Here is a 26,606-nt window from a genome sequence, read left to right on the forward strand (position 1 = left end):
CAGTTTTCTTTTCACTGAGCCTCTCCACCATCTTCCCCTTTGTTATCCTCTGCCTCTTGTATCACAAGTATATCAAATAATCATTTCTAGCACGTTCCTGTTCTGAAGAAGACTCATACCAGGCTTGAAATGTCAACTCTGTTTTTGTTTCCACAGATGCTGCTAAATCGACTGAAATGCTCTAACATTTTCTGGGTTTGTTTCAGTTTTCCAATATCCATAGTATTTTGCTTTTATTCAAGTGGTGCTATAAACTACTGCTGGTGATGAACTTTGACATCCCACACCCACAGTAAATTCTGTGCCCTTGCTGCTCTCAATGATTCTTCCACGTGCTGTCATACATGGAGAAGTACTGAGTCATCAGTTAAGGGGTGGTTGTTGGTATGTAGTAATCAACAGGAAGTTTCCAACCCATGTTTGACCAAATGTCATGAGATTTCATGCACTCTGGAGTCAACATCAAGGATTCTAGGAACACTTTGTTAAAAGGAGACAAAAAAAAATTGAAGCTATTCATCTTGCTCTTATCAGCTCTAAGGCAACTGGACAATGATGGCTCAACCACTCAGTAACCTTTTCCCATCTTGTGTAAATTAGTGTCCACTTTTTCATGACTGCTTCAGGTGAGTGCAAGATGAAAGCTTTGGTTTCTTGTCTCCTTTTAGCAGTTAATATTTATCCACATGAGTGAGACCAACCAGCATTAGCATGAGTGCTGCTCCTAATCTCATCACCCAAGGATGCTTTTTACTGCATCCTTCCTCTCGATCTTTTGAAGAGCTACCTGCTCTAATTGGTAAGTTAACAGCAATGATCTTCCCCCACCACCATCTCCACTCTGACAGCACAAGTCTCCTGGTGACACTAACTAACTGACAAGATCACTTCCTGACCAATTAGGCCATTTACATGTAAAAGTGGCATTATGAAAGTGATCAGCTTGGGCACAGCTTATGTCTTGGAACTCATCTACCTGCTAAACTCCCAACCTGTTTGGAAAATCTTCCACATATGAGGGATGTTTGTATATGAAAACAGTAAGAGGGAATTTTCCCAGTTACTTGGGGAAGTTTTTGGAAACAGGTGAGCTGGGAATTTAATGGAAAACTCTACTGGGATGGATTCCACACCTCTAGGAAAGACCCCATGAATGGGATGTCATTGAAATCAGCAATTCTCTAAATCAAGATATTTAAAGCCTCAATTAATGACTAATTTTAAAATCTGTTTCAGGTTTCCTGCTATTGTACCAACCTCCTGCTGACAGCAGCAACGTTTCAGAGGGAGCTTCACCATGGCAAATTAAAGGGCAACCATAGGTTAGCAGAGATATGCTGGTGTCATTGATCTCAAAGGCTGAAAGCCATACATCTATTGCCTAATGCATTCATGGAGACAAAGCAATGATACTCTCACACGTAATCACACTTCTCAAAACACTTCTTCCTCATCGCACCATCTCTTTTGATTTATAAGGTGGGGTTTATAAATTGGCGCAGCGCAGTGGCTCAGTGATTAGCATTGCATTCTCACAGCACAAGGGATCCATGTACAATTCCAGCCTCGGGCAACTGTCTGTGCGGAGTTCACACATTCTCCCTGTGTTCGCGCAGGTTTCCTCAGAGTGCTCTGGTTTCCTCCCATAATCCAAAGATATGCAGGTTAGGTGAATTGGCCATGCTAAATTGCCTGTAAGGCTAGGTGTATTAGTCAGGGGAAATGTAGAGAAATAAGGGAATGGGTCAGGGTGGGTTACTCTTCGGAGGGTCCAAGGGTCTGTTTCCACACTGTAGGGATTCTAAGATAGTGTAAACATGGATTTCTTAATTTGCCCCTCTTACATCACTACAACTCTGCTCTTGAGCCTTTCTGCTTTCAGATACCTATGAACTGCATAGTCAGATAGTGTTGGAAGAACATCAGGGTCAAGAGAAAGATGGCAATGGGTGATAAAGAAATACCATAACTTGACCCCACACTTGCAACCATCAATTCAGACCCTGACCCATAGTACAAAGGACACCTTTGACATGGAATCTGAGAATGATAAAACTCTGAGTATATTTTGCCAGTAGCCAGAGAATTGGCCACAGTAGCATAGATTTGAGTGTCCACATGACAATGTTGTGTATGTGTTTACCTGCAGAGGAATCAGATTACTTAGATTGGTAGGCTGTACAAGAAGACTGATGTTAACAGATATGCACAAAGAAAATCTTGGTGCATTGAAAGGTCGGCCTGAAAGCTAGCATTCACTCTGAAGGACCATGGAGGAACCCAGCTCCAAGCTATGCACAGGAGTTTGCATGGAGCTCACAGCCCACCCTCTCCAGCATGAATGTGGTAGGAAATTGTATTAGAACATTTATGTCTCAGTCATGATACTGAGCGTCATATTGGCTCTTTCAGATTTTAACATTTATCCTCACATCTCTTTTATCCATTCAAAACCCTTACTATCAACCAAGCAATCCATTCTGCTGCTGAGATGATGCAATATGATGTTTGGCCAGTTAAGTCGAGAGGTGTTTGTGGCCAGTTAAGTCGAGAGGTGTTTGTGGCCGGTTAAGTCGAGAGGTGTTTGTGGCCGGTTAAGTCGAGAGGTGTTTGTGGCCGGTTAAGTCGAGAGGCTATCTGCAATTCCCTGCAGTGAAATTAGGTGTTCTCCCACCAGCCATGCTGCGGCCCCTAGGGTATCACTGTGTAGGAGCAACGTAGGACCTGCACATTGTCCATAGCAGTGTGACCTTCAAATGCCCCTGAAATGATCTAGTGAATGACTTGCTTCAAGGGCAATTTGGGGTGGACAACAAATGCTGCTCTCACGTGTGATCCCCATATTCCATGAAAGAATCTGTAAAAAGCTGTGCATTGTTACATATAATTTGAAATACTGTTTGTATGGAAGTCTTTCATCTCATAAAATAATGACTTGCACAGTGGTATTAACTCTGTGTTAAGCAAAGTTTGGTGTAGCTTAGAACTCCAGTCTGTAATGACAGTAATTGCTGTGTTTGCAGGAAAGTTTGTTGAGAAGATGCATGATTCATGGACCTCAGTTTTATCTGGGTCCTCTTCTTGGCCAGCTGAGGTTTTTTTTTCCCACTTTCCTCTTCGAGTGACCTTGAAATATTCAGCCAAAAGAGGTCATTGATGATTATACCCCAGTTGTCAGTCTCCTTGTCCACCTTTCTGCTGTACAGGACATTGGTTAGGCCACTTTTGGAATAGTGTGCTCAATTCTGGTCTGCCTCCTGTAGGAAGGATGTTGCAAAACTTGAAGGGTTCAGAAAAGATTTACAAGGATGTTTCCAGGGTTGAAGGATTTGAGCTATAGAGAGAGAGAGGCTGAATAGTCTGGGGCTATTTTCCTGGAGCACGGAAGCTCATGGTTGACCATATAGAAGTTTATAAAATCATGGATAAGGTGAATAGCCAATGTATTTTCCTCAGAGCTGGGGGGTCCAAAACTAGAGGGCATAGGTTTAAAGTGAGAGGGGGAAGATTTAAAAGGGACCTAAGGGGCAACGTTTTCACAGAGGGTGGTACATGTGTGGAATGAGCTGCCAGAGGAAGTGATGGAGCCTGGTACAATTACAGCATTTAAAAGATATCTGGATGGGTATATGATGGATATGGGCCAAATACTGACAAATGGGACTAGAATATCTGGTCGGCATGGATGAGTTGGACCAAAGGCCCTGTTTCCATGCTATACAACTCCATGATTCTATGAATCTATCTTCATGTTTTGCAGGTATTCTTGCAGTAGAAGGACAGCTAGAAATAATGGTTCAGTGGTTACTTGACTGTACAGTCAATCTTTATGTATACAGATATCACTCATCTATTAAGACCATAAAATGTAACAGCAGAAGTAGGCCATTTAACCCATTGAGGCTGCGCTGCTATCCAGTGATATTGCAACATTCTGATAATCCCCAACTCCACTTTCCTGCCCTTTCTCCATAATACTTGAGTGCCTGATTGATAAAACTCTGTCTATCTCAGATTTGAATACTTAACAACCCAGCATTATCTACCCTCTACAGTAAAGAATTCCACAGATTTACTACCTTCTGAGAAAAGAACTTCCTCCTCATCTCTGTTTTAGATGTGCAACCCCTTGTTCTGAGATTATGTCCTTTGGTCCTTGACTCTTCCATAAGGGAAAACAACTTTTGCACATCTACCCTGTCATAAGTCACCTTAGAATTTTGTATGGTTTAACAAGCTTGCAACCTGTTCTTCTAAATTTCAGTGTGTACAGGTTGAACTTATGCAACTTGCCCTCATAAGTCAATCCCTCCATACCCAGTATCAGCCTAGTGAATCTTCTCTGGACTGCCTCCAATGCCAGTATATTTTTCCTTAGATAAGGGATTGAAATTTGTTGAAATTATTCCAGATGTGTTCCTACAGTCCCTGTCCAGTTTTATATTCCATGTCCTTTGAAGTATAAAGGCCAACATTCCACTCTCCTTCATCATCACCCATTAAACTTGTATGCTAGCTTATTGTGATTCATGACTGATAAGTCCCAAATCCCTCTGTTCTGTAGTCTTTCTCCATGTAAATAATATTCATCTCCTCGATTCTTGCTGAAAAAATGCATAACCTCACATTTTCCCACAGGTTATTCTGCCTGCAAGACTATACCCACTAACTTAATCTGTCTACATACCTCTTCAGGCTTTTTGTGACTTCCTTACCACTTGTCTCCCATCTAATTTTGTGTCATTGCAAACTCAGTATAGTGCATTTACACTTTCCTCATCCAAATAATTAGTATTTCAAATAATTGGGACAACAGCACTGACACTCCACTACTTACATATTGCCATCCTAAAAATACCCCCTTATCCAATATCTCTGCCTTAGTTAGCCAATCCTCTACCCTTGTTAAATATACAACCTCGAAATGTTGGTCTCTTATCACATTAAATAAACTTAAGTGTGGTAATTTTTCAAATGTCTTCTGAAAATCCAAATGCATTACCTCCACTGTTTCCCCTTTTTTTCCTGCTTGATACCTCCTCAAAGACTTGGAAAACATTTTCCAGATCTGATTTCCCTTTTATGAAGCCATGTTGATTTTGTTTGACTGTATTTCTAATCCTCTGCCATTACAACCTTTCTAATAAATTCTAACAATTTCCCAACAACAGAAAATAAGCTAAGTGGCCTATACGTTCTTGTCTTTGTTTTACTCCTCCCCTTTTAATATAAACATGTTAATTTGGTAGTTTTCCAATGCTGTTACGTTTACAGAATGTAAGAATTCTTCAAAGATTATTATCAATACATCCACAATATAAGTAGTACACCTTTAACATCCGAATCCATGAGGTTCAGGGGACTTAGCAGTCTTTAAGCCTATTTGTTTTCCGAGCATTTCTTCTCTACTGAAACTTATTCCACATATTTCCTCTCTCTTCGGCCCCTGATTATTTAGTAATTTTGGAATGCATTTAGTGTCTTAGAGTCATAGAGATGTACAGCATGGAAACAGACCCTTCGGTCCAACTCGTCCATGCCGACCAGATATCCCAACCCAATCTAGTCCCACCTGCCAGCACCCATATCCCTCCAAACCCTTCCTATTCATATGCCCATCCAAATGCCTCTTAAATGTTGCAATTGTACCAGCCTCCACCACATCTTCTGGCAGCTCATTCCATAAACGTACCACCCTCCATGTGAAAAAGTTGCCCCTTAGGTCTCTTTTATATCTTTCCCCTCTCACCCTAAAACTATGCCCTCTAGTTCTGGACTCCCTGACCCCAGGGAAAAGACTTTGCCTATTTACCCTATCCATGTCCCTCATAATTTTGTAAACCTCTATAATGTCACCCCTCAGCCTCCAACGCTCCAGGGAAAACAGCCCCAGCCTGTTCAGCCTCTCCCTGTAGCTCAGATCCTCCAACCCTGGCAACATCCTTGTAAATCTTTTCTCAACCCTTTCAAGTTTCACAACATCTTTCCTATAGGACGGAGACCAGAATTGCACACAATATTCCAACATTGGCCTAACCAATGTCCTATACAGCTGCAACATGATCTCCCCCCCCAACTCCTGCACTCAATACTCTGACCAATAAAGGAAAGCATACCAAACGCCTTCTTCACTATTCTATCGGCCTGCGACTAAACTTTCAAGGAGCTATGAACCTGCACTCCAAGGTCTCTTTGTTCAGCAACACTCCCTAGGACCTTACCATTAAGTGTATAAGTCCTGCTAAGATTTGCTTTCCCAAAATGCTGCACCTCGCATTTATCTGAATTAAACTCCATCTGCCTCTTCTCAGCCCATTGGCCCATCTGGTCAAGATCCTGTTGTAATCTGAGGGAACCCTCTTCGCTGTCTACTATACCTCCAATTTTGGTGTCATCTGCAAACTTACTAACTGTACCTCTTATGCTCGCATCCAAATCATTTATGTAAATGACGAAATGTAGAGGGCCCAGCACCGATCCTTGTGGCACTCCACTGGTCACAGGCCTCCAGTCTGAAAAACAACCCTCCACTACTACCCCCTGTCTTCTACCTTTGAGCCAGTTCTGTATCCAAATTGCTAGTTCTCCCTGTATTCCATGAGATCTAACCTTGCTAATCAGTCTCTCATGGGGAACCTTGTTGAACGCCTTACTGAAGTCTATATAGAGCACATCTACTGCTTTGCCCTCATCAATCTTTGTTACTTCATCAAAAAACTCAATCAAGTTTGTGAGACATGATTTCCCATGCACAAAGCCATGCTGACTATCCCGAATCAGTGCTTGCCTTTCCAAATACATGTACATCCTATCCCTCAGGATTCCCTCCAACAACTTTCCCACCACTGAGGTCAGGCTCACTGGTCTATAATTCCCTGGCTTGTCCTTACCACCCTTCTTAAATAGTGGCACCACGTTTGCCAACCTTCAGTCTTCCGGCACTTCACCTGTGGCTATTGATGATACAAATATCTCAGCAAGAGGCCCAGCAATCACTTCTCTAGCTTTCCACAGAGTTTTAGGGTTCACCTGATCAGGTCCTGGGGATTTATCCACCTTTAACCATTTCAAGACATCCAGCACTTCCTCCTCTGTAATCTGGATATTTTGCAAGATGTCACCATCTATTTCCCTACAGTCTCTCTCTTCCATATCCTTTTCCACAGTAAATACTGATGCAAAATATTCATTTAGTATTTCCCCCATTTTCTGTGGCTCCACACAAAGGCAGCCTTGCTGATCTTTGAGGGGCCCTATTTTCTCCCTAGTTACCCATTTGTCCTTAATATATTTGTAAAAACCCTTTGGATTCTCCTTAATTCTACTAACCAAAGCGATCTCATGTCCCTGTTTTGCCCTCCAGATTTCCCTCTTAAGTATACTCCTACTTTCTTTATACTCTTCTAAGGATTCACTCGATCTATCCTGTCTATACCTGACATATGCTTCCTTCTTTTTCTTAACTAAATGACTGCTGCAAAGTATTTATAAAATCCTTTGCCATTTCCTATTTTCTCGTTATTATTTCTCCAACTTTATTTTTTATGAGGTCTATGTTCACTTGGCTTTTCTCTTCCTTTTTATTTATTTAAAAAAGTTCTTGGTGTCTGATTTTACTTGCAAGTTTACCTTAAAAAGTTTATCTTTCCCTTTTCTATTTTTATATAAAAATCATTTATTATCATGAACTTTGGGCTAAACCCCAGCTGAGTTATTGGCTTAGCATGTTGACTATCTCATTCACTAGATCTGATTAGAATGGAGGTAGTTTGTAATGCATTTCAAATTATCAAGAAATGATTGCAACTTACTTCCTTTTTTATCACATGCAAGCATAACATAAATAAGTTTTAATTATTTTTGCTTAAATATTCATTTCAACAGGATGCTGTTAGTACTTTAGCCATTGTAGGCTATATTCATAGGAGAAATATTCTGCAATGAAAGTCCAATAAGTTTGGACTGAACATATATATACACGAATGTATTGTAAATGGTAATGTATAGTAATGAAACATTCATCATCACACTATCTTATTTGTCAGCATTAATTATTATTGGTTACTATTGTCCAGTGGCAATATTCAGTCGCTATAATTACCACAAAATATGAATAAACATGCTGCACTGTTCATGCACCACCAGTTTTATAACAACTGCTGGAAAGTGCAGACAATATTTTTAGCTATAAATTCTGAACTTTGCTTCATCCTGCCCCAGAATGTACTTACTGTAGTCTGAATGCGCATACATTTATTTTGGAGATTGATCTCACTGTAGGATTTGTAGTATTATTTGTTTACTAATAAATCATCTGATTTTCTTCCTTAAGTTATTTCTTTCAACATTCTTTCATGGGACGGGGCTAGTCCAGAAAGGTTTTCTATCTTACTGATATTATTGAAAGTAGGAACGGATTACACACAGCCCCTAGACGGAGGCTGCAGCTTGTATTTACTGTACGAGCTGTTGCATTTCCTAAATTCACTGACTTACAGACTCAACTGACTCCGTAGCTGATTCACTTGCTACCTTTATGTTTCAAAAATCGTTCTTCTGTTTAACGCAACAAAAGTACAATTCCAATTTTGGTGGCTTGTATCCATTAATGTCTCATCTTGTGGAATGTGAAATCGGATTTGTCCTAAGGCCGGAACTTTTGCAATTCGATCTCCTAATCCTCCATCTCCCTATCTAAGCCGGATGAAGAGCGGCAATATGTTGAGTGCTGTCAGAAAATCTGCAAAACATAAATGCAAGTACCGCTTTGGTTATGGTGAAAAGTGAATGTTGACAGTATTTTATTTGTCAAATGCTACGAATACCACATCTCCCCTGAACATGGGGGAGAACTATCATTTGAAAATAATCCTGAGAAATCAACGGTATATAAGAGCCAAATGTAGCAAAATTGTAGCAAAAGTGTGGTGGATGCTATGGCTCGAAATGGCTGTCGAGTTATGTAGATTTCAGCACTGGACAGCTCCCGGTAAAGATTTGTCCCCGCTCTTGCACAATGCTTTCCTCTGACTGGCTTTCAGCAACTCCCCCGGGAACATTTGGTCGATAGTACAGAAGGTGCACTAGACTTGACGTCAGGCCGATGCTTTGCGTAGCATTCGGTGCGTAAACACTGTTTTCCATTCAAGCTCAAAGGTATCCCACTTTCATTCCGTCTGCTTGCATCCAGCTCATGAGAAAAGCAGTTTGCTTTCCCACTTACTAAAGCAGCAACCCGAGTCCAGGAAGCGTCTGCAATCATTCTGCATCTTTTACTTCTCTAAACCCTTTTGTTTTTCGTAAATCAAGATAATTATGAAACAAAAATATTGCCTTTCCTTGCGATGTGTAGCTGTAACGGTGTTTGCAATTTGCTGTGCACCGGGCATGGCCAATGAAGACAAACAATACGTTAATGAGTGGGCAGTGGAAGTGCTTGGAGGACCCGAGGTGGCGAAAGCTATTGCCGAAGAACTGGATTATGATTTTATGGGTCAGGTAAATATTCAATGTTTTGAACCTATGTGTGTGTGTGTGTACACCGCAATCCACTTTCTTAAATGAGAGTGACAAGAGGGCTAAAATGGTAACTGATAGTGCTTATTTTTAACATTCATCACCAGTGGAGAAAACTGATCTTACGGCAGGCTGTGCGCCCACAGTATATACAGAGCCGAACAGGGTGAGAGATGATAGCCTGCACTGCTTTCTCGGGTATTCATTTTCACATTTTACCACAGAACCAAACAGCGACCAGCTCATCCTCAATTAGCCACGTCCTTTGGAGGTACGCCAGAACACACACCAAGCGTCTGATATATTTGAATTCGGCAACATAGGGCAGGAGATGACCACATAGACTACTCTAAACACTTCAAAAGGCAGCAATTCTGGGCAGCAAGGTGGTCAATGAATTTACTTGTTCAGCAGTAAGATTAAATAGTATTATAGTTAACTGCAGTACACTGCTGTTCTTAAGATAGACAAATCATATAGATAGATCGTGTGCATGCATACGCTGGAATTTTGATGTCTGCATCCAGATCTTCTGCATTTGTAAATTTTTAACTAACCTAACGCTGGATTCTGTGTAACATACAGTGTGGTATTCAATCCCCGCTTGAGCTTGTGCTCTTCATTAAGCTCGTGCACCATCTCGAGTAAATAATTTGACAAATTTCAGCAACATAGCTCAGGGTAGTTCAAATCTGAGGGGAGAACACAATGTGCAACAGCAAATAAGATAGAAAACGGGACAAAAAGGGGTAGGAAGAAATGTCAGATTAATGTCAAATATACAGTGATCTCTCAAAACGTGTATCTCAAGATATTTTGAAAGTTTTCGTCTGCTGTTCTGTTATTGTTCGCATTTATCACAAAGCAGAGCAGAGCAGACCATGAGGATCAGAGGCCAGCTTTATTCATATCCAGGATAGAGACAGAAGGGATGAAGAGTGATATGTAGTTCAGGTTATGTCGAGGAGACTTAGCCTAGGGATATGCAAAGGGGAGGCTGGATAGTTTATATAATATCTCTGGGGACCATCCTCTTAAGAGATTAATTCGCTATAATGAATGTAAATTGGCGTTAATGCTATATATTTAGTTATAGTGACTTGAAAGCGGTGGTTCTTAAGCACGCGTGGAAGAAATGTCACCCATTTATCTATCACATTAAAGAAATTATAGAATTCCAGACTCTCAGCAGCTTGAAAAATGAGTAAAATCTAACCAAACAGGGAAAACACAGCCGGTTAGACATCACTTCGGAGAGAAATGACAGGTGATGAACTTTAGTTTGTGCCCTCACAAAGAGGAATCGTTTTATGAAACTACATATCACTGGATTTCATTATGTACTCGATCTAGATAGAGACATGTTGAAACCCTCAATGGGCGACAGCGTGACAAACGTTACAGGTCAGCACTGCATAGATGACGGTCCTAAAATGACTTGGGACTTTATCTTTTTATTGGGACGGGACAACGGCAACTCTCTTAAAATTGAGCAAATAATTCCTTAAGATGAGACCCTAGTATTCCCGAGCTACCCAACTCCGTTAACGGCCAAAGTGAGCATGTATTTCAGGTCTTCCGCGAGCTATCTCAACCTTGTGCTGTTTGCTTACTGTACCGACAGAAAGCTCACTATTTCTCACCCTCTCGCCTCAACATTCTATCAGAAATTCAAAACAGAAGGCGGGCTTATTTGCAAGAGACCATAACATTTCCTGCGGTTTAAAAATACCACGCGATCCTTCTAGTCATTACTTACCGAGATTTACTGTAATCGTTTCTTAATGTTCATGCAACTTATTTTTTTAGAAAAGTTTTAGGTGCTCTGTATTAAACGTTCTTTAATTACTGGGAACACAAGATACGATGGTGTAGCAACAATGGAAAGAATTTCAAGCACATATGCTGAAGCCGACATCTGTTGATAGAATCACCTGAACATAAGTATTAAAATGTATTCAAATCATACTTAAAAGGAGGAAACACAATCGTCCAGAGGAAATCTGACCAATTGCCTATAGAGTTCCAAAGATAGACTACTGGTCTCACTATAAATCCTGTATTCATTTTTAAAATTAACTGCCTCATAAATTGTCCAAACCACTGGCAATCTCAAATCCCTTTCCAAGTCTTTCCTTCTATTCATTTTATATTTACAATGTACATATTGTTGATCAATTTGCATAATTTTGCATTTATCCATTAGGATGTTTGATAAACAGCATGTGATTTTAATATATAAACTAATGATTTGCATTACAAAGCTATAAAATAATTAATGCTATTATAATATGATTTTAAAAACTGATACCTTTACTGCAAATCAATACCAAGGTATACAACTTCAAGTTTAAACAATTAGATAGCAATGGGGAGTATAGAATTGATCAATATATGTTCAGTGGATGACCAATGAAATACTTTATAAAATATCCTGAACATGCAGGACAGTCAAATTTGAAGGACTTAAATAGCACTGCTGCCTCACAGCACCAGAGACCCGGGTTCAATTCCCGCCTCAGGCGACTAACTATGTGGAGTTTGCACGTTCTCCCCGTGTCTGCGTGGGTTTCCTCTGGGTGCTCCGGTTTCCTCCCACAGTCCAAAGATGTGCAGGTCAGGTGAATTGACCATGCTAAATTGCCTATAGTGTTAGGTAAGGGGTAAATGTAGGGGTATGGGTGGGTTGCGCTTCGGCGGGTCGGTGTGGACTTGTTGGGCTGAAGGGCCTGTTTCCACACTGTAAGTAATCTAATCTAATATATAAATTTAAATGGGTTTCAAGTGGGTCACATTTGAAATTAGTATGACAAATACATTAAACAAAGGCTGCAGGGAGAAAGAAAGACTAGCGTGTATATAGAGATTTTCACAGCCAACATATGTTTCAAAGTGCTTTACAGATAATTAAGTATGTTTTGAAGTGTATTCACTGTTGTAGGAAACACAGAAACTAATGTTTTCTCAGCAGAGCAGCAAAAGTTATAACAACCAGCTAACAACCTCCTGTTTGGGGTGGCATGGTGGCTCAGTGGTTAGCATTGCTGCCTCATAGCACCAGTAATCTAGGTTCGATTCCAGCCTCAGGTGACTGTCTGTGTGGAGTTTACACATTCTCCCTGTGTCTATGTGGGTTTCCTCCAACAGTCCAAAGATGTGCAGGTTAGGTGAATTGGCCATACTAAATTACCCATAGTGCATCAGTCAGAGGGAAATAGGTCTGGGTGGGTTACTCTTTGGTGGGTCGGGGTGGACTTGTTGGGCCATAGGGCCTGTTTCCACACTGTACGGAATCTAATCTCTAAAAGAAATACAGTAAAATTATGATAAGTTAAATAAGAAGGAGTCTGCCCAGGAATTTGTGTTAAATGGAGCTTCATCATAGTTGAGGAAACCTCCTACATAGCCCCATTTTTCTAAAACACTCAATATGTGAAACAAGGATATTGCAGTGATATAGTAGATATGTGAAAAATGTTCTTCATCTTTCAATTTGGTCACACCTTACAATGGCCTAACGATGTATTATAAAAGGCCGGGAATTAGCACTAGAAAACATTAGTAATCTTATTCTGCTTAGAATGCTATCTTCAGATGAGTCTGCCAGGTCATCAGTGTAACCAAACATGTTTCCTGTGTTTTATATAGCAATGAAAAATTCTGGAGAATGATCTTTGTGGCTTCAGCTAGGAAAACTGACATGTGCATAGTTAGTTAAAAATCACACAACACCAGGTTATAGTCCACAGGTTTAATTGGAAGCACTAGCTTTCGGAGTGCCGCTCCTTCACCTGATGAAGGAGCAGCGCTCCGAAAGCTAGTGCTTCCAATTAAACCTGTTGGACTATATCCTGGTGTTGTGTGATTTTTAACTTTGTACACCCCAGTCCAACACCGGCATCTCCAAATCATGTACATAGTTATGCATTCATCAGACTCTTCAGGCTCTTCAGTGTGATACAGTTCATTTTCTTCCATTGACACATTTTGTCCACTTTTCTGATCAATGTGCCACAAAATGCCGGTGGTCAGTTTGCGGGTTTGTTGGTTTTAAATTGCGTGTGTAGCGCCTTGACAGTCACAAAACAACATGGCTTCTTGGACTTCATGATCACAAGAAGCAACAACCTTTCAGTGCCATCCATGTTGGCATAGAGCAGAGCAGTGACATATTCCTTGTTCGGTTTTCCACTTTTACACATTTCATTGTTAATCTTCAAAGAGCGATCTGGAAAAAGAGAAGAAAATAATTCATCTGTTAGAAAAATGTGTCTTGCTGCATGTTGGCTCAGAATATGGGTCACCACTGCAGACTTGCCGTGATTTTGTCCTTCACCTAACTCTACTCCAATTGATTAGCATGGTCACATGATAAGTGTGCAGCCATTCAAATAATCCAGAGATACCAGTCTGAAACTTTGTCTTATCAAGTGGATCTTTTCATTCGATTTCTTATTATGTTGTCAGGAATAGCTGACAACTTCACTACAACTAGAATTTTGAGCTATCTGAATTTGACTCATTGCAGATTCAGTATAGTGCTATGAAATCTTTTACACACACTGAAATGGCAAATGAGGCCTTGGTTTAACATTGTATACAAGAAATGCACTTTTAGCAGTACAGTGCTCACCCAATATCACACTCAAGTGTCAGCTTTGACGCTTGTACTCAAACCATGGAGTTAAACTTGAATTCTGAACCTTGTAAATCACAAGGCAAAGGTGCTACCAACTGTGTCGCAGTTGACAAATAGATAAGGGAAACCATTGTGATGTATTCATGAATTTTCACAACTATTTAAAATGACAAAAAAGAGAACAATAAATCGTTCATGGGAAAGTGATGACCAAACGGTATTGTCCCTGGATTATTAATGTTCTGGGGTCTCGGGTTTGAATCCTGCTACTGCAGATGGTGGAATTTGAATTAAATGAAAATCTGGAATTAAGAGTCTAATGATGACATCAAAACCATTGTCAATTGTTGGGAAAACCCATCTTGGTCAGTAATGCTCTTAAGGGAAGGAAACTGCCATCCTTACCTGGCTTGGCCTCCATGTGACTCCAGACCCAAAGCAATGCAATTGACTCTTAGCTGCTCTCTGGGCAATTAGGGATGGACAATAAATGTTGGCCTAGCCACTGATGCCCACATTTCATGAATGAAATAAAAATGTTTTCAAAACTCTAAGCCCAACAGTCAGCAATAAGAAATTCTTATACTACATTAACAATAGAAAATGGTATTAAATGAAGATATATAAATATATAACTGTGAATGAAGTATACCGTTTATGTTACATTCATTGCTTCACTGCTGGTGGTTTAGTTTGGCAGCTGACTGCACAAGAGTGAATTGGTCAGGAAATAGAACACAAGATAATTTCAGCCAAAAGGAATAGATCCTGTTCTCTACCCTGAAAGATGTTATTGAGGTATTTGGGCTTAGAGGATAACCCAGTAACTTTTGAAGTTTTTTAGTTACTGTTCATTGAAAAACACACTACAGTTATTCAAGAAAGTCTCCACTAACAATGGTATTAGTAGCTTCCACCCAACATTGGAAATTGTACATCTAAACATAAGCCACTGTTGGGTCAACTGGCTGTCTTTCTTAGATGACCTAAAGGGATAGAAACTGACAAATTCACATGATTTGGAGATGCCGGTATTGGACTGGGTAGTACAAAGTTAAAAATCACACAACACCAGGTTATAGTCCAACAGGTTTAATTGGATACACTAGCTTTCGGAGTGACGCTCCTTCATCAGGTGATGAAGCAGCGTCGCTCCGAAAGCTAGTGTGCTTCCAATTAAACCTGTTGGACTATAACCTGGTGTTGTGTGATTTTTAATTTTGACAAATTCACAGGAAGCTATATGCAATATCACTTCATATTTATATGTAACATTTGGCACAACAAAATATCCCAACATGCTTCACAGGAGCTAGAAAACAAATTATGTCACAAAAGGTCAGAAGGTTATAAATAGTGTCCTAAAGCGGAAAGCCAAGTGGAAAGAGTGATAAATAAAGGCAGACAATTTCAGAGCTCAGGGTGAAGGTAATCAAAAGCTTGACCACCAATTGTAGTTCAATTAAAATTGAGGATGCTCAAGAGGTTAAAATGAGGTGAGTATAAATATCTCAGATGATGTGGGACTGGAGGAGAATACAGAGACAGGAATGCACGAGGCCATGGTAGGAATTTTAAATGAGAGATGAGAATATAAAAATTAAGATGTTGCTTGACTGAGAGTCAATGTGTGTTGGCAAGCACAGGGATGCTAACTGATTAGGACTAGCTGTGAATTAAAATATGGGAAGCAGCATTTGGATGACGACAAGTTTATGGGTCTCACAATGTGGGAAGCTAGCCAGGAGTTTATTGGAATAACCCAATACAGAGGTAACAAAGACATGAATGAGAGCTTCAGAAGCTGATGAGCAGATGAATAAAGTCAAATGCTGTTATGGAGTTAGAAACAGCTGGTTTTATTAGTGTTACAAATATGTGGTCAGAAGCTCACGACATGAAATTTGTAAATAGTCTGGTTTAATCATAGGGAAAGTAATGGAGTCAGCAGTTCGAGAAAATAACTTGTAGTGCAGACTAAAGACAATATTTAATATTTAATTGAAGCAAACTTCTGTTCCTTCTGTGCTGGAAGTCAATAGCAATCTAATAATTAAATACTAGTGGAGGAGTTGTGTGTGATAATGGTGAATAAAGCTGCTGCATGTTTGTGAAAACAAATGTTGTGATTTCAGATAAAACCATGCCCCTTTTGATGAGTGAGTATACCATGTTATGTGATTTAAATACTGAACAGCACAGCTAGTCACTTTGACAGCATCTGTGAAAGGGTAAGAATGTAAGGTCAGCATGGTAAAGGGATCTGGGGTAAAGCTGCTTTAGGGGTTAAGGTGCCAGCTAGGTAGGGAGAAGAGTGACTTGTGGGAGAGATAGATAGGATGCCAGGTGGGTGGAATGTCAAGTGGAATGATCACTAGCATGCAAGGTGAATGGGGTCCAGGTGGATGAAATGAGTATGGTGCCACATAGCTAGGATGCCAGGGTGTCAGCTAAATAAAGTAAAGTAAGATAGTTTGGGTGAGCTGTTATTGGTGCAGCAGAGGAAGGGAGTGGAAGGGAACATATTGGGTACAACAGGTGGGAGCAAGTGCCAGATACTGGGAAGGTTAAGTTGGCAGGGGACATGGGGAGTGAGTCTCAGTCTGGCAATAGGAAATAGTTACGGTGGCAAAAAGGAATGAATGTTCCGGTTGAGAAGTTATCAAATCTGGCGAAGGAGAGGGATACATCAAGAACATCAAACTGTGATCCATTTAGGGTTAAAGGATGTTGGGTTCAAAGGATGGGAGAGGGTGTCATGCCCCTGTGTGCCAGGCTGGCAGAAGGGGTGTTTTGGTTCGGGTGAAAAGTTATTGGGTCCAAGGTTTGGTTAGATAAGGTGGCTGAATGGTTAGTTTGTGATCCAGTATGATGCCAACAGCACAAGTTCATTGTCTGTACCAGCTGAGGTCACCATCAAGGTCCCACTTTCACAACCCGGCCCCTTGCTCAACAGGGAGTGGGTGCGCTGTGAATATTTGGTTAGGCCAGGGTCCAGTCAGATGTGAGACTAATTGGGTCCAACAGGTAGGAGGGATTATTGCATCAGAGGAGGTCAGAATTACAGTCGCAGTGTTTTTTGACCAGATTGATAGAGTCCAGCAGGATGGGGATAGGGATCTGATTGGGGTTGGAATGGTTGTCAGCAGACTGGGTGTTGTCAGGGGTTGGGTGAGATATAGTTGAGGCATCAGTGGTGATTTGGGTTGGCGGGGGGGGGGCATCAGTTTAATAATGATCCAGGCGTTAAAGCAGGTTTTTAATTGTCTTGCATTTTCTGGTCAATTACTAAACTTAATTGAGTGAATTCCTCTAAGGTTTCCAACTTCAAAGGGCATTTTTGAATTATTCCAGACATGAGGGAATTTTTTAAAAATTAAATTACAGGATGTGGGCATCACTGGCTAGTTCAGCATTTATTACCTATCCCTAATTGCCCAGAGAGCATTTAAGAGTCAACCACTTTGCTGTGAGTCTGGAGTCACATGTAGACCAGACCAGGCAAGGAGAGTAGTTTCCTTCCCTCAAGGATATATCCCAACAGATCATGGTCATCATCAGACTCTTAATTCCAGACTTTTTACTGAATTCAAATTCCACCATCTGCCATGCCCTTTAGAATTCCCATAGAGTCAGCTTCTTCAGGAATTCCACATAGTTCTAACTCGTAACTCCAGTCTACACTTTGCCAATGATTTTTAATTAGATTTAATTAGATTCCTTACAGTATGGAAACAGACCCTTTGGGCCTTTGGCCACACTGACCCTCCGGAGAGTAACCCACTCAGACCTATTCACCTTCCCTTTTATTTACCCCTAACTAATGCATCTAACACTACGGGCAATTTACCATGGCCAATTCACCTGACTGTACATTTTTGGATGTGGGAGGAAACCAGAGCACTTGGAGGAACGCAGACATGGGGAGAATGTGCAAACTCCACACAAGGTGGGAATTGAACCTGGGTCCCTGGCGCTATGAGGCAGCAGTGCTAACCACTGAGGCACAGTGCCATCCGATTTTTGGGTCATCAGAGTATATGGACCAATGTAGATAAAACATGGAATGGAATAGAGTTTTCTGAAAGTAAGGGAAGAACGATGTATAAGCTAGAAAGTGATGTCAGAGGTGTTAATCTGAATAGGTTCAGATTAACAGATGAACAGGAATCTGAATTTTCCAAAAATTGATGCTGGATGTCTTATTATTTTCAAGCTACATAAACTAGATTTAGACACCCAGCTATTGACATAAAACTAAATTACAGGAGGACCAGAGGACCTTTATAGAAGTTTATAAAATAATGAGGGGCATGGATAGGGTAAATAGACATGTTTTCTAGACTTAAAAGGGACCTAGGGGACAACTTCCTCACACAGAATTGGTGCGTATATGGAATGAGCTGCCAGAGGAAGCGGTGGAAGCTGGTACAGTTACAACATTTAAAAGGCATCTGGATGGGTGCATGGAAGGGTTTAGAGGGATATGGGCCAAGTACTGGCAAATGGGACTAGATTAATTTAGGATATCTGGTCAGCATGAATGAGTTGGACCAAAGGGGCTGTTTCCGTATTGAACATTTCTATGACTCTATGACAGAAGTTGAGTCTTACGAGGCAGCTGATAACTGTAATAGAGTTAGGTGAAAGTTTAGAATGGCTGCAATTATGGAAGATGAATTGTTAAGTATCAAATATTGTATAATGGAAGTGACATAGAAAACACAAATTCTTAAAGGAGATTATTGGACTACTTCATTGTGGGAAAAGGTCTGCTAACCCATGATAGGCCCACGAAAGCAAAATTTGCCAAACTGTACCAATAACACCCAGAATTCCCAAGCAGGCTCACAAGCCAAGTCAGACAGCCCACGCAGACAAGAGGATACACTTTAAGCTCGTTAACAATGACAGAGCACCACAGATATCTCAAAGCCCCAAGGGCAGTTTCACAACCCAGCAATATCAAAGCCACACAAAGAGCAGGTCAGACAGAGAGGCACCAGCAAGGGGATGCTCCAGGAACAGGACAATGGAAGCACCTCACCACTTCAGAGAAGACATTAACACCTACCTGTGGAGAGGAATGAAACCATCGATACTGTCAGGATGTTGCATTGTGTGAAGGAACAGGACATTCATCCGATAACTGTTTTCCAATTAGTATCCTTGCAACTAGATTACTCCATTTCCAGTTACATTGTATGATGTGGAGATGTCGGTGTTGGACTGGAGTGTACAAAGTTAAAAATCACACAACACCAGGTTATAGTCCAACAGGTTTAATTGGAAGCACACAAAAATATGGAACGCTTCACAAATTTGCATGTCATCTTTGCGTAGGGGCCAGGTGTTGTGTGATTTTTAACTTTGTACACCCCAGTCCAACACCAGCATCTCCAAATCATGACTACTATCGACACCACTAACCGCCAACTTCCAATTAAACCTGTTGGACTATAACCTGGTGTTGCGTGATTTTTAACCAGATACATTGTAGTTTCCCATTTCTTATTCAGCCGCATTGTGCACATTAGTATAAAACTGGTCTCATCCTCAGCTCTGGGAAGAGAAATCTGATCTACCTATGCAGACTGTCAGTTCTGTGTCAGCCTAGTCAGTTTCTCTCCCAGCCATATGGCTTGCAATAAACTGTTTGTCAATTTCACTTCGAGCTGTGTGCTTTGTAATCTCTAACCAATTGGGCAAATTTCTCTGACACTTATTCAGATGATATAATAAAAATGGCTCTTTTGGCTGAATGGTGGAACAGGAGTGGCCAGATATGTGTCTTGAGTCTTTTAGTTACATCATCATTGAGTGATACCATAATTCAATTTATCCATCATTGCTCCAGTCTCCAAACTGAATGCGATCTTGGTAGTGCATGTGCTGAAACGTATTGTTCTAACAGTAAACACTGCAGGGTAAAAACAATGACTGCAGATGCTGGAAACCAGATTCTGGATTAGTGAAGCTGGAAGAGCACAGCAGTTCAGGCAGCATCCGAGGAGCAGTAAAATCGATGTTTCGGGCAAAAGCCCTTCATCAGGAATAAAGGCAGAGAGCCTGAAGCGTGGAGAGATAAGCTAGAGGAGGGTGGGGGTGGGGAGAAAGTAGCATAAAGTACAATAGGTGAGTGGGGGAGGGGATGAAGCTGATAGGTCAGGGCGGAGAGGGTGGAGTGGATAGGTGGAAAAGGAGATAGGCAGGTAGGACAAGTCATGGGGACAGTGCTGAGCTGGACGTTTGGAATTAGGGTGAGGTGGGGGAAGAGGAAATGAGGAAAATGTTGAAGTCCACATTGATGCCCTGGGGTTGAAGTGTTCCAAGGTGGAAGATGAGGCATTCTTCCTCCAGGCGTCTGATGGTGAGCGAGCGGCGGTGAAGGAGGCCCAGGACCTCCATGTCCTTGGCAGAGTGGGAGGGGGAGTTGAAATGTTGGGCCCCAGGGCGGTTTGGTTGATTGGTGGGGTGTCCCGGAGATGTTCTCTAAAGTGCTCTGCTAGGAGGCGTCCAGTCTCCCCAATGTAGATGAGACCACATCGGAAGCAACGGATACAATAAATGATATTAGTGGATGTGCAGGTAAAACTTTGATGGATGTGGAAGATTTCTTTAGGGCCTTGGATGGAGGTGAGGGAGGAGGTGTGGGCGCAGGTTTTGCAGTTCCTGCGGTGGCAGGGGAAGGTGCCAGGATGGGAGGGTGGGTTGTTGGGGGGCGTGGACCTGACCAGGTAGTCACGGAGGGAACAGTCTTTGCAGAAGGCGGAAAGGGGTAGGGAAGGAAATATATCCCTGGTGGTGGGGTCTTTTTGGAGGTCGCGGAAATGTCAGCGGATGATTTGGTTTATGTGAAGATTGGTAGGGTGGAAGGTGAGCACCAGGAGCGTTCTGTCCTTGTTACGGTTGGAGGGGTGGGGTCTGAGGGCAGAGGTGCGGGATGTGGACGAGATGCGTTGGAGGGCATCTTTAACCACGTGGGAAAGGAAATTGCGGTCTCTAAAGAAGGAGGCCATCTGGTGTGTTCTGTGGTCAAACTGGTCCTCCTGGGAGCAGATACAATGGAGGAATTGGGAATATGGGATGGCATTTTTGCAAGAGGTAAGGTGGGAAGATGTGTAATCCAGGTAGCTGTGGGAGCCGGTGGGTTTGTAAAAAATGTCAGTGTCAAGTTGGTCGTCATTAATGGAGATGGAGAGGTCTCGGAAGGGGAGGGAGGTGTCAGAGATGGTCCAGGTAAATTTAAGGTCAGGGTGGAATGTGTCGGTAAAGTTGATGAATTGCTCAGCCTCCTCGTGGGAGCACGAGGTGGTGCCAATGCAGTCATCAATGTAACGGAGGAAGAGGTGGGGAGTGGTGCCAGTGTAATTACGGAAGATCGACTGTTCTTTGTAGCCAACAAAGGGACAGGCATAGCTGGGGCCCATACGTGTGCCCATGGCTACCCCTTTGGTCTGGAGGAAGTGGGAGGATTCAAAGGAGAAATTGTTAAGGGTGAGGACCAGTTCGGCCAAACGAATGAGAGGGTCAGTGGAAGGGTACTGTTGGGGATGTCAGGAGAGGAAAAAATGGAGGGCTTGGAGGCCCCGGTCATGGCGGATGGAGGTGCAGAGGGATAGGATATCCATGGTGAAGATGAGGCATTGGGGGCCAGGGAAACGGATGTCTTGGATGAGGTGGAGGGCGTGGGTAGTGTCTCGAATGTATGTGGGGAGTTCCTGGACTAGGCGGGAATAGGACAGTGTCGAGGTAGGTAGAGATGAGTTCAGTGGGGCAGGAGCATGCTGAGACAATGGGTCGGCCAGGGTGGTCAGGCTTGTGGATCTTAGGAAGGAGGTAGAACCGGGCAGTGAAGGGTTCCCGGACTATGAGGTTGGAAGCTGTGGGTGGGAGATCTCCTGAGGTGATGAGGTTCTGTATGGTCTGGGAGAAGATAGTTTGGTGATGGGGGATAGGGCCATGGTCGAGGGGGCAGTAGGAAGAGGTGTCCTCGAGTTGGCGTTTGGCTTCAGTGGTGTAGAGGTCAGTGTGCCAGACTACCACTGCGCCCCCTTTATGGCTTGATGGTGAGGTTGGGATTGGAGCAGAGGGATTGGAGGGCTGCGCGTTGTGAGGGTGAGAGGTTGGAGTAGGGGAGGGGTGTAGACAGGTTGAGGCGGTTAATGTCCTGGCGGCAGTTGGAAATGAAGAGGTCGAGGGCAGGTAATAGGCCAACGTGGGGTGTCCAGGTGGATGCAGTGTGTTGGAGGTGGGTGAAGGGGTGAAGGTGTGCGGGAGTCCTGATTGTGAAAGTAAGCTCGGAGGCGGAAGAAGTGTTCGACGTCACGGCGTGTATTAAATTCATTGATGCGTGGACGAGGGGGATGAAGGTGAGTCCTTTGCTGAGGACTGATCGTTCGTCCTCAGTGAGGGGAAGGTCTGGAGGGATGGTGAAAACTCGACAGGGCTGGGAGCTGGAATCTGGTGTGGGTGTGGAGCTGGGAGTAGGGTCGGAGCCAGTACCTGGAGTGGGTGTGATGGTGGGGGAATGGGGGTGGAGTCATGAGCAGGGGTGGAGTTCTCCTCAGGGTTCGGGGGGCCAGGATTCAGCAGGTAGATGAAATGATGCTCAAACAGGCAGCTTAGACCTAAATGACACTGAGCTACTTAAAACTGTTTTCAGACAGGCAAAAATGGTTAATGGGAAGTCCACTACAAAATGAAGAACATTATTGTTTAGTTAGTTAGAAACCATCAGAGACCTTGACTGGTGTGAATGATGTAAAGAATACTATTATTAATCTTTAATAACATGAACTCTCTAAATTCACTGATTTCTGCTCTGACAGAAGTGGCTCAATTTGGAGTGAACATAGCCTCATACTACTAACCCTAATGACCTGACAACAGCACTGTATCAAAACAGAAATCCATTCTTATTTCTAATTGGAATCAATGTTTATAACCATAAAATAAAAATCATTTATTTTGCTCAGAATTAAGTTTCTGTATTGATATTCTGAAAACCTCCAAGAAATATTTGCTGACATACATCATTCATTGTTTTGTAGCTGTGTTTCAAACAATCTTATTGTTCCTCTGACTGCTTCATTATTATTTATAGTAGACAATTATGTCAAGGCTCTGATAGCCAGCAACAAAATTTCCAGATTAGCTGTTAGAGTTTGGACTACTATATTTTAGTGTACACTGATTGAGAGCCAACAGTCCAAATTAGACATCATGAGAGTGCTGAAGAAAGTCAGAAAACCCAAGTCAGTGAAAAAGAGAAATAATATACATGTGAGTAGATCAATAGAACAACTTATTATTAAACTCATGTACTCTACACCAGTTAGGAAATTCATTTTTGCCCATAATTCATTATGGAGTTGTTAAATTATGGTTTGATTGTGGTTGTGATTTAAAATAGCATCACCTATTTTACAGTATCGGTCAAAATCTACCCCATAGACTCCAGAGACCAAATTTTGGAATCCCCTGTTGAAGTGAAACTTAGGAATGATTAGCTGTATGTGCAATTTGCTCAATGGAGCATTGACCTGACTGACTCCATTTTTCTAGAGTCTGATCTTTTGATGTATGTGAACATAAGAAATTGGAACTGGAGTAGGACAATCATTCTCTCAAGCTCACTGCGTGATGCTATAAAATCTTCCTCTTTGAAGCTTCAGATAGACCTCAACTCTTCAATATTTCAAAAATCAATCTCCCTCCACTTGAAATGCTTTCAGAGATGTAACTTCTACAATGCTCTGGAATTCCAGAAATTCATTACCCTCAGAGAATAAACGCCTTCACATCTCATTCTGGATCAGTGGTGCTGGAAGAGCACAGCAATTCAGGCAGCATCCAACGAGCAGCGAAATCGACGTTTCGGGCAAAAGCCCTTCATCAGGAATGAAGGTAGAGAGCCTGAAGCGTGGAGAGATAAGCTAGAGGAGGGTGGGGGTGGGGAGAGAGTAGCATAGAGTACAATGGGTGAGTGGGGGAGGAGATGAAGGTGATAGGTCAGGGAGGAGAGGGTGGAGTGGATAGGTGGAAAAGGAGCTAGGCAGGTCGGACAAGTCCGGACAAGTCAAGGGGACAGTGCGGAGCTGGAAGTTTGAAACTAGGATGAGGTGGGGGAAGGGGAAATGAGGAAGCTGTTGAAGTCCACATTGATGCCCTGGGGTTGAAGTGTTCCGAGGCGGAAGATGAGGCGTTCTTCCTCCAGGCGTCTGGTGGTGACGGAGCGGCGGTGAATGAGGCCCAGGACCTCCATGTCCTCGGCAGAGTGGGAGGGGGAGTTGAAATGTTGGGCCACGGGGCGGTTTGGTTGATTGGTGCGGGTGTCTCGGAGATGTTCCCTAAAGCGCTCTGCTAGGAGGCGCCCAGTCTCCCCAATGTAGAGGAGACCGCATCGGGAGCAACGGATACAGTAAATGATATTGGTGGATGTGCAGGTAAAACTTTGATGGATGTGGAAGGCTCCTTTAGGGCCTTGGATAGAGGTGAGGGAGGAGGTGTGGGCACAGGTTTTACAGTTCCTGCGGTGGCAGGGGAAAGTGCCAGGATGGGAGGGTGGGTCGTAGGGGGGTGTGGACCTGACCAGGTAGTCACGGAGGGAACGGTCTTTGCGGAAGGCGGAAAGGGGTGGGGACGGAAATATATCCCTGGTGGTGGGGTCTTTTTGGAGGTGGTGGAAATGTTGGCGGATGATTTGGTTTATGCGAAGGTTGGTAGGGTGGAAGGTGAGCACCAGGGGCGTTCTGTCCTTGTTACGGTTGGAGGGGTGGGGTCTGAGGGCGGAGGTGCGGGATGTGGACGAGATGCGTTGGAGGGCATCTTTAACCACGTGGGAAGGGAAATTGCGGTCTCTAAAGAAGGAGGCCATCTGGTGTGTTCTATGGTGGAACTGGTCCTCCTGGGAGCAGATATGGCGGAGGCGCCTTCACATCTCAGTTTTAAATGACTGTCCCCTATTCTGTAGTCATGAAACAGTGGCTGAACTGTAATTAATTTAGAGTCATAGAGATGTACAGCACAGAAACAGACCCTTTGGTCCAACCCGTCCATGCTGACCAGATATCCCAACCCAATCTAGTCTGACCTGCCAGCATCCAGCCCATATCCCTCCAAACCCTTCCTATTCATATGCTCATCCAGATGCCTTTTAAATGTTGCAATTGTACTAGCCTCCACCACTTCCTCTGGCAGCTCATTCCATACATGTACCACCCTGTGCATGAAAACATTACCCCTTAGGGCTCTTTTATAACTTTCCCCTCTCACCCTAAACCTATGCCCTTTAGTTCTGGACTCCTCCACCCCCAAGGAAAACTCTTTGTCTATTTATCCTATCCATGCCCCTCATGATTTTATAAATTTGATCTGGGAAAGTGCAATAGCAAGGCACTCAGTTTAATTGGTCAAGTCTAGATCAGAGTGGTGCTGGAAAAGCACAGTAGGTCAGACAACATCCAAGGAGCAGCAAAATCAATGTTTCGGGCAAAAGCCCTTCATCAGGACTAGAGCTTTTGCTTGAAATATCAATTTTCCTACTCTTCGGATGCTGCCTGATCTGCTGTGCTTTTCCAGCATCAGCAGTCCTCACTTTTGCCTTAATTGGTCAAGTTCCCAACCTGAAATGACTTCACTGAACCAACAGGGGCTCCATGGGAAAGGTTCTTCCCATTGTCTCTGAAGGTAAATTTCAGTAACATTCCCACAACTGGTGTTGGACTAAACTATCTGTAGTTCTGAGGTTCCATTCTTCCTTCTTAAATAATAAAGTGGTATTTTCAAATCCAAAGGCAAAATCTCGAGAACTCAGGAGATATTACAGTAAGAACGATTTTTATGACTACCTTTATGTCATTTTAATGTTTTCATTTATGTTGAACATTCTCTTTAATCTCTACCTGATTAGATTGGAACACTTCAAAACCATTATCTACTCAGACACAAAATTCATCCACGAAGATCTCGAAGAAGTGCTGATCACTTTACGAAAAGATTGTTTGAAGATGAACGGGTATGACACATTATAAAAATATTAAACGAAACATGACAGTTGGTACTTTTTAACAATTTAAGTAAAATCATTAATAGTGAGTTTACAGGATAAAATCCATGTACAACTTAATATTTCCTGTTCTGCAACAATTCCCATTAAATATAAATCAAACTAGTTTTTGTCCTCACTTTTCAAACTAAATATTCAGCTTCACTTCAAGGTCTGGAATCTGGTGAGAACAGTTTATCCATTCCTGTGGAATCTGTCTAATTTTCATTCCATTGAAAGTCATTGAATAAGCTGCTTCTCTTTATGGAATGGAGAATATAAATTAATAAGGTTCAGAATCCTAACTGCTAGTGAGGATGTAGAATGGGTGTACACTTATTGGACATAGGAAAATCAAGAATTACGTTGAGCTGTGACAGTTTATTTCCTATAGCCTGTTCT

General features: G+C 42.3%; 1 protein-coding gene across 1 annotated transcript in view; it reads left to right on the plus strand.

Moving 5' to 3' along the window:
- Positions 1 to 8,720: 8,720 nt before the first annotated feature.
- The window catches only part of pcsk1 (proprotein convertase subtilisin/kexin type 1), a 79,896-nt gene continuing 62,010 nt past the window's right edge, over positions 8,721 to 26,606 (plus strand). Inside the window, exons 1-2 of the mRNA XM_043709690.2 lie at positions 8,721 to 9,498; positions 26,070 to 26,174. Of these exons, the coding sequence (XP_043565625.2) occupies positions 9,316 to 9,498; positions 26,070 to 26,174 (288 nt within the window). The 5' untranslated portion in view covers positions 8,721 to 9,315. The remainder of the gene's footprint in view (positions 9,499 to 26,069; positions 26,175 to 26,606) is intronic.

Source organism: Chiloscyllium plagiosum, unplaced genomic scaffold (genome assembly GCF_037043375.1).
Source record: "Chiloscyllium plagiosum isolate Xiang-an unplaced genomic scaffold, Cpla_swu_hap1 HiC_scaffold_2, whole genome shotgun sequence".
Taxonomy (NCBI): domain Eukaryota; kingdom Metazoa; phylum Chordata; class Chondrichthyes; order Orectolobiformes; family Hemiscylliidae; genus Chiloscyllium; species Chiloscyllium plagiosum.